The sequence below is a fragment of the Rhinolophus sinicus genome, chromosome 5, assembly GCF_057876585.1.
Source record: "Rhinolophus sinicus isolate RSI-liver-muscle chromosome 5, RSI-T2T, whole genome shotgun sequence".
NCBI classification, from domain to species: domain Eukaryota; kingdom Metazoa; phylum Chordata; class Mammalia; order Chiroptera; family Rhinolophidae; genus Rhinolophus; species Rhinolophus sinicus.
The window spans coordinates 107,827,149-107,839,182 of NC_142505.1; the positions used below are offsets into that span (position 1 = coordinate 107,827,149).

Below are 12,034 nucleotides of genomic sequence, written 5' to 3' on the forward strand. Positions count from 1 at the left end.
CTTCTCCTCGCCTGCGGGCTCCGGTGGGCGGGTCCAGAGGGGGCGGCCAGCCAGGTGCTGGGGGACGATGGGCCGGGACCTGGGGGGGGAGGGAGGAAGAGGGAGACAGGCCGGGCCCGGGGGGCGGCGGGTGGTCTGCGGGGCCGCTACGCTCCGAGGAACGCGCGGGAACTCTCTCCACCCGACCCTGCTGCTCGGACTTCAGCGCGACACCGCCGCGACCCCGAGGCCGGCCCGTGACGCGACGCGTCTCAGCCAGTGGCGCGCGCCGGGTCCCCGCGTCACCGCGAGGCCGGCCAATGGGCGTGGGCCGGGCTGCAGCTTCCTGCGCCCGCTCGCCTGGTCGCTGCGGGAGGGCCGGTCCGCTGTCCCGGCCGCCGAGGAGCTATCGCCGCGACTCTGCGCGCCCGGCGCCCGCCCAGGTGAGTGCAGCGGTGGCGGGGGCTCTGACAGCACCCCGGCCCCTCCGGACAGGTCGTGGCGGCAGAGGGTAGCGGCGCCACCGCCTCCGACGGCTGCGGTGGTGCTGACACTGGCGGGGAGGCAGGGAGGGGCTGCGCTCGTGCTCGTCCCTGCATCCCGGACCCGGCTTCGCCTCTGTCCCCCGGAACGCAGCGGCCAGGGGACGCCCCCACCCCAGCGTATGCCCTGGAATGACGTGGGAAGAGGGTTGCTGGAGCTCGGCGGGTTCAGGGAATCGCGCTGGGGGGAGCCCGCCTGTTCCTCCGCTGGGCAGTGGTGGGAGCAAATCTGCTTGTCGTGGGATTAGTGTGGGCAGATGGTCAAGGCCGGGCGCTCCCACTGTGCCTCTGGTGGCCGGGCAGGGGGCCCACCTGTCGCCCAAGTGCACGGAACCGGAATGGAACCAGGCTGACCCGCCCACGGTGATGGGGGCGGGGGTTCTTCTGCAGAGCAGCTGGCTCAGGGCCCCTGCTGCCCCGGCTCTGGGCAGACTCTGCTCTTGGAAGGACTCGACCATGCATGCCCCGTTGTTTTCTCCTGCCTCTCAGACCCTGACGTTGCCTTCCAACAACCCCCGCAACTGGCAGGCAGTAAGCGACCTCAGTGGCCAGGACTGTGTTTGCACAGGGGCTGGGAATGACGGGTGTAATAGAAAAACTAACCAGCCGGAACCCTTTCGGGAAGGATCCTAACGCAGACTCCAGGAAGTAAACGCTTCAGGAGCTCCCCTGGGACGATGTCCTCCCTCTGCCCCCCCCCCCGCCGCCCCCCCCCCCCCCCCCGCTCTCCCCCCCACACACACACACCTTTGGTCTCTGAAAGGATCTGTTAATAAACCAGCTCAGAAAGGCAGATGGTTCTGAGGGTGGTGAGCAGAATGACGGAAGCTCCAACTCGAATTCTTTGTGCAAAAGTTCTTGGTAAATCGAGGTTGCTTTTTTGGAAGATATTCCCACCCTCCCTTTACCCCTACAAAACAAAGAAATGCCAGAGAATCATGGGACTTAATGCTCCAACCCTCCTTTCAAGAGGCCTCTGACCCAGTCAACCAGTGTCCCTCCCTGACAGGTTACCCAATCACCTCACAGCAGGAAGTGGCCTGTGAGGAGTTGGGGCCCCATCCAGACCCAGGTGGAAAGGACGTACTGCTGGCCTAGGATGCTCACCCTGTGTCACCTTTAGCTGGGAAGTGACTGGTGCCCAGGCCCCACTCTGGAGGAACTTTGCCAACACAATCCCCCACCACCACCACCCTTTCTCTGCAGTTGAGTCTTCCATTAGGTGCCTGGAAGGTTCAATTATGTCTTTCCTGAAATTACTGCTTAGTCATTTCTCTGAAGGAAAGTGTATCAAATACAAGTCAAAGTCACCATTCATTGAGCTCAACCTGCAGATTGAGCCTGACTTAACTAGTTACATATACAGGGAACTGTGAGCTAAGAGACATCTTTGAAGGCTGGATTTATATTAAAATAACACCCTAGGAACCAACATTTCCTCCCCCAAAAGACCTTAGTTTTCTCCCAACAATTTATGAGGATTTTTTAAACACACAGCCAAGTGGGAAGAATTATGCAGTTACACACAGGTACCCACCGTCTAGATCTACTGTTGACCTTTGCTGTATTTGGTTGATCACATACCTACCCCCTGTCATGACTGGACTTCCAACCTCAAGTAACTAATGAATGATATTTGGCTCCCCTGGAGCAGTATCTCCGCCTCAGCTCAGGGAGTTGGCAGTGTGTGCATACAAGTGGTGGAGATTATTTGTAACTTTGGTTGAAGACCCACTATGTGCGTTTCCTTAGGTGCTAAGGAAATGAAGAGGCTGAAGACCTGGGCTGACCAGAAAGGGACTTGATGTTTTGTTTAGTCTTGTTTTGTTTTGTTTTGTTTAAGAGCTAGAAGATAAGTGGCAGTTTGTGGTGACAAATGCCAGGTGATACAATGGCATCAGTAACACTCACTGAGTTCTTGCTGGTACTGAGCACTGTGTATGCGAAGCTCTGTACCCGTGTTATCCCGTTTCATGCTCACGCCGCCGCCGTAAGTAGGTCACGATTCCTTTCTGCCTTTTACAACATCAGGAAACCGAGGCACAGAGAGGTTAGTTGACTTTTGGTGGAGCTAGAAAGAGGCAGCGCCAGGACCCTCATTCCAACAGTTTGGGTCTGTGCGGCTCTGGGCGCGCTTAGTCACAGTGTGGATGCCACAGGGGGCATAGTGGGCCAGGGAGAAGCGAAGGGGTGTCTGAGGGTTGGCACAGCTCTGTTAGAGGTCCCAGCTCCAGGTGCCACTTTTCAAATGGCTCCAGAAGGCTGGTGTTCAGGCTTCCTATTGTGTTTGACTGGGCGTTGGTGCCCTGGGTGGAGAAATGGAGGCTCTGCGGCAGTTCCCTGGGGCCAGCTGCTCTCTGCTGGTCAGTCTCCCTTCATTTCCTGTCCTGATGGTTCCCAACGCTTGGCTCCTGCTCCTTCCACTTCCCTTCTTCCTGTTCCTTATTCTTCTGTCACTTCCTTTCCAACCCTCACTTAACAAACACTTACAAACAAAGTGTTTATAAGATACTTTGTCCCAAAAGAGCCTATTGTCCGAAGCAGATAGATGCTCCTGTTTTCAGACACATTCCATCTTGTGTTGTCCAGTCACCGGGCTTTCTGCCACACCCAGATGCCTCTGGCATGCCACTGCAGCAGCCTGGCCCCAGACCCCAGGTGGCCAGACTCTGTCTCCTGGTAGCTCCGTTTTCCAAAGCGGATTGCTGTGTCCTCACTTCCAGGCCCTTCCCTCTATCCTGGCACTGTTCAGTCTTGGATGTGGGAGACTCCCTGTTAGGCAGAGCTTCTCACTGCCATTCCCCCTGCCACCGTCAGCCAGCTACTCTGTTTGGCCACCGTGGGTCTGGCCACGTGGCCCTGCCAAAGTGGGACACTCATCTGTACCAGAAGCCCCAGGAGTTACGTCCCAGGAGGCAGTAGCACTGGGGTGGGGAGGGTCGTGGTAGAGTGCAGCGGCAGCCTTGCCCACCCCTTACCAAGGAGAGAGGAAGAAGAGAGAAATAGGAATGGAGGATGGCAGAAGAACGGGGCAGAGAGAGAGGTAGTCACACAAGGAGGGTGATGGTAGGACTCTCACACCCCTGCCACACAGCTGCAGGGCTCCTGCAGGACCATGCAGGGCTCTAGCCGGGGTGCCAGGCCTGTGTGGGCACCCCCACCACACCCATATGGGAAGGTCCTGATGGGACCAGCATGAGGCAGGGCACCCACCCACCGTCAGGCAGAGGCCTCCCAGGGAGACAGCAGGATGTGTGTGTGTGTGTGTGTGTGTGTGTGTGTGTGTGTGTGTGTGTGTGTGTGTGTGCGTGTGTGTGTGTGTGTGTGTTTGGGATTCAACTAAATCTACGACTTTTCATTTATTTTTTGGACATGAAAGATCTGACGGAAATACAGCCGAATAATAATATTCATTAAATTTGGGGAGGGAGATACTTGGACGTTACATTTTTTCTTCGGTACCTTTTTGTATGTTTGAAAGAAATCCCTGTAATTAGAGGGACAGGAAGAAAGCCAAGAACGAAGAAGGGTCCTGGAGTGGAAGCTGCCTCTGCCTCTGATAAGGGGGGTGCGCATGCAACCGCTGTGTGGACCTCATTTTGCCACCTGTGGAGTGAGACAGTCTCAGCTGGGGGTTCCTGGGCCCTGCCTGGCCTGGAGGTCCCCTGGGGCTGGGAGCCTGGCACTGGCTGGGGACACTGAGCCTCGCCCTCTGCCTCCGGTTTTCCACAGCTGCCGTCACTATGCCCAGCTCGGTGCTGTGGGCAGTGGATCTCTTTGGGAGGGTGTACACACTCTCCACGGCCGGGCAATACTGGGAGCTGTGCAGGGACACCCAGCTGGAGTTCAAGCGGGTCAGTGCTGCCATGCAGTGTTGCTGGGGCATCGCCTGTGACAACCAGGTGTACGTGTACGTGTGCGCCAGTGACGTCCCCATCCGCCGCCAAGAGGAGGCCTATGAGAACCAGGTGGGGGCCGTGTGGGGGTTGCTGAGTTGGTCGGTTGGCTGGAAAATAGAGCCCCTGCACCCCACACTCCCGGCCAACTCCCACATTCTGCTTAAGATCCGAGTTGTGCAGTGTCTCTGGGGCCAGAGCCCCTGCTGTGTCCTCACCCAGGCAGGCTGGCCAGATCTGCACAAGGGTGGTTTCCAGAAGCCCAGACAGCCGTGTCCTCCACTGCCTTTCCTGCGAGGCCCTGTGTCCAGGGGCAGGCTCTTTGCCCTTTGGGGCCGTGAGGATGTGCTGGCTGATGCCTGAGTTCCAGGCAGGCCCCCCACTCACTTCCCACCATGGAGACCAGCAGGAGGGGCAGCTACAGGCCTAAAGCCCATGTCTGCCTCCGGCCCTCAGCGCTGGAACCCTGTGGGCGGCTTCTGTGAGAAGCTCCTGCCGAGTGACCGCTGGCCGTGGAGCGACGTGAGTGGGCTCCAGCACCGACCGCTGGATGGGGTGGCGCTGCCCTCGCCTCACTGGGAGTGGGAGTCCGACTGGTACGTGGATGAGAACTTTGGAGGGGAGCCCACTGAGAAAGGGGTAGGTGAACTCAGTTCCGGCTCTTGCTCACACGTGGGGAGGGAACTCTTTGGGCTCCGCCCGTCCCTTCAGTGTTGTCCCCCGCGTCCTGGGGCAGCCTACCCCAGCCTGTGCCCTGTGTCCTCCCCACTGTCTGCCTCCCTCTCTTCCGCCCTGTTCCCTGCCTTCCCCAGCTCTATTACTTCCTCCCCCAGAGCCTTACACAGCACTCTCCGGGTATTTCAGGGATGGACATATGCCATGGACTTCCCTGCCACCTACACAAGAGACAAGAAGTGGAATTCTTGTGTGCGGCGGAGGAGGTGGATCCGATACAGGAGATACAAGTCCCGGGACACCTGGGCCAAGGTCTGCAAGCCTGCGTGTGTCCTGGGGGCGGGACAGGCCCAGACAGAAGTCCCACTGCTAGGAGGGTCACGCGGACCCTCATTTCTGCCCTCCCTCCCTGTGCACAGGGGACAACACTCCCACGCTGGGACCTTTGACTTGTCTCCTGGGAACACCAGGGCACTGCCTGTCCCTTCATCTGGGAGGTGGACACATGGGGAGCCAGGCCAGACCGGCCTAGGACAGCACGGGACTTGTCCTGCCCCTGTTCTCTGGGCTGCCCTGTCACAGACTGAGCCTCAGTCTGTGCACTTCTGCCTCCCTCACCCTGCAGGAGCCACTCTGGCTCTTGTATTGTTTCCATGACACAGACAAACCTCCCATCTATACTGGGATCCTACGTGGCCTTGAATGAGAGGAAAGCCTGGAGCCCTCACCAGACCTCTCTAGAGGATCTGTGCTGTGAGGTGGGGCTGCCAGCCCAGCCTGCTTGCCCCTCGGGCTGGGAGCAGCCCAGAGAGCAAGGTGACAGCCAACATCATGGAGGGCTTACTCCTCGGGGCCACGCTCTGTGATTAGCCCCCTTCTAGGTGGGAGATGGAGTCTCAGCGGTCAGCTCACTGCAAAGCACAGAACCAAGAAGCTGCATGTGCCTCTGCCTTCCATTCTGGAGCAGCGGTGACCACTCGGGGACATCAGCTCAGGCCTGGTGGCCTGAGGGAGGACAGGGTAGAGGGGACCCAGGGCCAGGAAGCCTCCATCCTGATGTGCCTGCTCTGTGAAATCAGTCAGTTGTGCACTGAGCTGGACGGGGCCCAGGGGTGGGGGTGGGAGGTACATGGCCTGGTGTCTACCAGGAGGGGAGCAGTGCAGGGGCACAACTCAGGTATCCATTAGGAGGGGACGCCGTGCCATCCACCTGCCCAGGTGCCCACAGGTACTGACTGCCACTGCCTCGCACTTTGTTTCAGATCCCTTCCAAGGATGACCCCAAAGAACTGCCTGACCCCTTCAACGACCTCTCTGTGGGGGGCTGGGAGGTCACAGATGAGCCCGTGGGCCACCTGTCCTTGTGGGCTGTGTCTCTGCAGGGAAAGGTAAGGCCTGTGCCCCGCTGTGCCTGGATAGCAGGTGGCTGAGTGGCTGGTTATAGGCAGACGCAGGGCAAGAAAGAAGCTGCCCTTCAGGTCCCACCAGAGCTGGAGGAGGGAGGAGGGCTGCCCCTGAGATCTTCTCTGGCCTCCTGTCCCTGCAGCTGGGGTGGGCCTGAGCGGGCAGCATATTACTGGGGTCCCCACGAGCACCCTCCAGTGGGCCTGCGGAGTCCTGCTCCTCCCAGAAGGCTCTTACTTTCCACTGCATGCCTGGCCCTGGCCTGTCCCTCTGAGTCCCCAGAACACTAATCAGTGCCCACCCTGGGCTCAGATGCCATCAATATTGTCTCCTCAGACAGGTCCTGAGCTCCCTGCCATCCCCTTGGGGCACCTCCTACACAGCCATCTCTAGCAGTATTGTGGGTGGGTGGGTGAGCGGGGATGGCTGGGTGGGGATGGGTGGACGGACCGGTGGATGGGTGGTGAATGGATGGACAGGGATATAGATAGGTATGTGGATGGATGGGTCGGTGGATGTTTAGAGAGGAGATCCTACTCTCAGGAGTTTGTGAACTAAACAAAGGCATAAAACCAGCCCGTGATGGCAGCAGCGACCTAGATGGCTGTGCGTGTAGGTAATCCAACACTTAGTCATGCTTTTAGAGTGAACGTTGTGACTATTATAATAAGTACTATTTAGCACAAATTGACCAAACTTCTGTGGTTGGCTTTGGAACAGTCACAGTAAGCTTTTATCAGGCTTAAATCTGGGGCCCTGTCTGGCCCGGGCTTAGGTCAACCACAGTTTTTTCTGAGTCACGCTGCAGGATGGTGCGGAGCTGGCCTGGGATAGAGACCCCCCGAGGGGCCACACCCACCTGGAAGCAAAGAAAGGAGAGAATGGGGGCTCCAGAGCAGTGTTTGTGGTCACTGCATGCCGCTGCCCTGCACCAGTCCTGTGGCCATACAGGTGTGGCCAGGACCCTGGGCTCCAGAGGAGCTGGGGAGACAGACGGGCCCCAGACCAGCAAGTAGCAGAAGGGAGGCCTGCCCGTCGGGCCTGCTTCTGCAGTGCAGTCTGTACGGGTGAGGTGACAGGGATGGGAGGCCTTGGGCCCCAATATGGAGACAGCTCCGGTGAGGGGGTCTCCGGCCTTCCTGGGCCTGCAGCAATGTGCAGCTTCTCCAGATGAAATGAACCAAACAGTGCGCACTGAACGGGTAGCTCAGTGTAAAATATCTGATTAAACTCACTCTCTTCAGGTTAAGGAGAAAAAGAATTGGACATTTTAGACATTATGAAAGGGGTTTGGGGGCTTTCCTATTTAACCACTAGGGACCCCAGGTCCCCTAGAGACTGGTGTTCTGAGAGCACGTCGCCACAAGAGGGCGCAGGACACCAGCGCTAGGGCCTTAGTTCTCCCTGGATACCAGGGTTAGTGGGAGAGGGGGTTCTTAGGGCAGATGAAGGGAACATCACACACGGTCTGTCCCTTACAACAGCCAATATCCAGGTGTCGCATTTTTTTAGCAGTGGTGGGATATCATCTCATCTGGTAGGAGGATTCCTATGGCAGTGGGGCAGGATAAGCGAGATCTGGACAATCAGGGCACCTTCGTCCCTGGTCCCCCAAGTCTCCACGTTTACCTGAGCGTGTGCTGCTGCAAATGCAGCCACACTTGGGCAGCTGGCTCCGCCACGGAACTCTGGCCTGACCCCGCTGGACCTTTCCTGTGGGTTTCTGTCGCCTCCCAGGTATGGTACAGAGAGGAAGTCAGCCACCCCAACCCCGAAGGCTCATCGTGGTCTCTCGTGGACACCCCGGGGGAGGCGGTGCAGATCAGCTGTGGGCCCCACGACCTTCTGTGGGTCACGCTCTGGGAGGGGCAGGCGTTGGTCCGGGAAGGAATCAACAGGAACAATCCCAAAGGTGGGTAGCCTTACACCCAGTACTGGGTGGGGCGGGGGGGGGGGGCGCCCAGCTTCTCCCCATCGCGCTCTGATGGGGGCCGCCTGTGCTTTCTTCTGGGACCCGGTAGGAAGTTCCTGGTCGGTGGTGGAGCCTCCCGTGTCCGAAAACGGGATCATGCACGTCTCTGTCGGAGTGGGCGTGGTCTGGGCCATCACCAAGGACCGGAAGGCAAGACGGGGTCGCGGGGGTGGGGGAGCCCCAGGGCTCCGTTTCATGTTGAGGGTGGTGTGGTTTTTTTGTTCTTTTGGTCTGAATCCTTGAGAACAGAACAGCCAAGTACTGTGTGCACTCTCCGTGTGGACGTCCAGGACGGTTGGTGCCTGCAGAATCCCCTCCGCGCCCCCGTACCAAGTGCCAAACAACTGCGTCGGTTACTTCACGGGCCGTAACATTTCAAATAATCAGAAGCTGATTTTCTGAAACCTTCGGCTAATTGATTGCCTCCCCTTTTTCCTGTCCAGTGCTTGCCGTTTTTATTTTATCTCAGGCAAGGCCAATAAAATACACTGATTTGAGAGTGCTTACAAGTTCACCTTCTAACCCCACACCAAGGTCACTGGGGGCCGCATCACCCGCACATCTGATCCACCTCCAATGCCGAAGCTCCCCAGCCTGAGAAAGTACAGATTGACTGTCCCCTCTGGGCCGCCAAGCACCCCCTCTCTCAGAGCAACAGATTAAATGAGCAGACAATTTGATTTATAGGAGCAATTTGCTCAGTGTTCACACAAATATGTGATTGTGCTTACTTTCTTCGAGTTAAGGAGACATTTTAGACATTCTAGAAATTATAAAATTTCTCACATAACTGGTCCCCTGCCCCATCCCACCGCGGAAATTGTGGTTAAAACACTTAAGCACTGATAGCACAGGATCCCGTTGCCCAGCCCACCACCCAGGATGGGGAGGGGCGGTTGTGGGAGGATGCAGGGGGGCTGGGGCGGGGCTACCAGGGGGGCCACGGGACCCCAGGTCGGCCTGAAGGAAATTTGGTTGAACTGTGTGTATTTTTATATGAAAAAGTTAGGCTTAAAGAGACTATTTCATAAAGCACTAAGAATAGGCCCCAACTAGGTTATTTATTCTAATAATGAGTTTAGAAAAATGGTTTTCCTAAAGAACACCATGAAGACAGTTGTCTTACACGGAGGCAAACTGGACCGGACAACGTGGCCTTTTCCAAGCGTGAAGAGTGAGCTAAGGGGGGGTTGCACAGAGGGTGGGAGGTCACTGGTCAGGCTCACAGGTCAGAGTCTGGATTTGGATGCAGTATGTGTTTGTACCCCCACCCCCGCTGCCCATGAGATGTCCCACCTCCCAGCTCTGTGATCAGCGAATAGCCGACACCTGCTGCTACTGCCTGGTGCCGACAGGTGCCACTAATGTCTGAACCAGTGGGGGAGAAGGTTCTAGAAAGATTCAGGCAGCCTTGTCTCCTGAAGGGACAATGCCCTCAGCCAGAGAATGCGCAGGAAGCTACCAGGACAGATGTGTTTGGGGGCAGGTGACTCTCAGCCCTGTAGGATGGTGCCAAGCCCAGAGGGAGTGTGGGGAAGAGGCACGTGGACGAACATTTCTTTTCTAAAAGATGTGTTGTGCTCGTTTGTGGCATGAACCAAAGGATCAAATTATTCCCCTGAGCTTTTCAAAATCAAAAGCACCTATTTCAGTGGCACTCAGGGAGGCGTTTATTTCTCTTTCGCAGGTGTGGTTCCGCAGAGGCGTCAACTCTCACAATCCCTGCGGCACCAGCTGGATTGAGATGGTTGGAGAAATGATGATGGTGAACGTGGGGCTAAATGACCAGGTGTGCGTGTGGTGCTGAGCCTTGCCTCCTGGGGCAGGTCTCAGAGTGGGGGTTTTGGTGCTTCCCACTGTCCCTTCCTGATACCAGCACATGTGAGGGGTCCCAGCACCTCTGCACACTCTCAACCTTTGTGGGCACACAGGGGGATGCTTCTGCCTGGGTCCCAGAGCCCCTGCCTGTCTTAGGTCACTCCCCCAAGGACCCTCAAAGCAGTGGCAATGAGCACAGATGCGGGGGACGGGGGGGACGGGGGGGACGGGGGCATGCATCCTGGAGGCTGGAAGAGTTTTGTTGAGAAATATTTGGGCGAAGTCAGATCACCAAGTGAAGGAGGAAACTGCTCTTCTAGACTTTGCAGACGCAGCGTTTCTTAAACATCACTTGCGTAGTTGTACAGCATAGCCTCCCTCTTGTAAATGATGAGGTTTGGTGATTTTTAAGACTCAGCGTGTGAAGGTGACGTCTCCCCCTGTTGCACTGTGATAGAAGCTCTTCCCACAGGGCTGCTGGCCCTCCTCCCACCCGCCCCAGTGAGCCGTGTGACCCGGTGGTCTGGGATGAGACAGGCACTAACTAGCTGGTGTACACAGGTTCCGAGCACAGAGGCCAGCCTGCCATAGCCATGTCGTGGAGGCACCAAAGCCCTTCTAGGAAGGCCGCCTGAGGCCACGGCCTTGCAAGGCCCTGGGCCTGCTGGGGCCCTTCAGGCACCCCCAAGGCTGGACTCAAAACGGGCTGCTCCCTGGCGCCCTCCCCTGGGCCCTTCAGCTGTCCAGCATGCTTTCCTTCCTCAGTGCCCAAAGGCAGAGAGGAGGGGGCCTCCAGCCATCGTTCCTGTGAAAAATGAGGTCAGAATCAAGGAGGTCCGCATCTTAAAAAGACCAGGACCACCCTCTGGGTTCCTTAGGAAACAGCTTTCTTGCCACCAGAGGCAAGATGGGGACAGGGGTGGACTTGGTGTCCTAGCACAACACCCACCACCTTCTCTGGCCCCGGTCGCCCCAAAGCTTCAGGTCTGCCTGAGGTGGGTGAGCAGGACAGGTCCCTGCTTCTCTTGAGCTTGGTGCTGTGCCCTCCTCCAACCCCCTCTGGGCTCCACTTCCTGAATTTGACTTCTGCACCCACCCTGCAGCGAAGCCATCCACCTTTCCAACACCATGCACACACACCCCCACTGCATATATAGGGGCATCCTGCCTGCATTTTCAGACGTGTCCTCCAGCATCGGGGTGCTCTCCCCCACCCCATCCTCCCCCCTCACCAAAAAAGGGCAGGGAGCCCCCAGGTCTACATGGCTACTCACCCAGCAGCACCTCTCTGTTCCAGGTCTGGGGCATCGGCTATGAGGACCGGGCCGTGTATTTCCGTCAGGGCGTCACCCCCAGCGAGCTCAGTGGGAAGACATGGAAGGCCATTGTCGCCAGCCGAGAATGTGACCGGTCGCACTCCGGGAGCTCCTCAAGCCTCCTCAGGTGATCCCGGGGGCAGCAGGACACGGAGGAGAAGGGTCGGGAAGGGCTATCAGTGACCTCAGTGGACACTGTCCGGAAGAGGCTTCCGCCTGACCTCTCAACAGAGCACAGGGCCTCGTTGCAGGCAGGAGAAACTGGGTTCTGACCCCGAGAGATGCAGCCTGTGGAGTCTCCTCCCTTCCTGTGCCTGGTGTCCAGGGCTGGCCCAAGGGTGGGAGGTGAGAGGTGACAGGTGAGCCTTTCCGGGAAATCCATCCAACAGTGGAGCTGGGGGTTGTCCCGAGAAGGGACCTGTTGGTTCTGAA

The 12,034-nt window shown here is 57.7% G+C and overlaps 1 protein-coding gene across 1 annotated transcript in view; it reads left to right on the forward strand.

Moving 5' to 3' along the window:
• The window catches only part of TECPR1 (tectonin beta-propeller repeat containing 1), a 26,076-nt gene continuing 14,042 nt past the window's right edge, over positions 1-12,034 (forward strand). Inside the window, exons 1-9 of the mRNA XM_019716458.3 lie at positions 1-422; positions 4,254-4,489; positions 4,874-5,056; positions 5,282-5,404; positions 6,355-6,480; positions 8,234-8,408; positions 8,518-8,618; positions 10,156-10,257; positions 11,584-11,729. Of these exons, the coding sequence (XP_019572017.3) occupies positions 68-422; positions 4,254-4,489; positions 4,874-5,056; positions 5,282-5,404; positions 6,355-6,480; positions 8,234-8,408; positions 8,518-8,618; positions 10,156-10,257; positions 11,584-11,729 (1,547 nt within the window). The 5' untranslated portion in view covers positions 1-67. The remainder of the gene's footprint in view (positions 423-4,253; positions 4,490-4,873; positions 5,057-5,281; positions 5,405-6,354; positions 6,481-8,233; positions 8,409-8,517; positions 8,619-10,155; positions 10,258-11,583; positions 11,730-12,034) is intronic.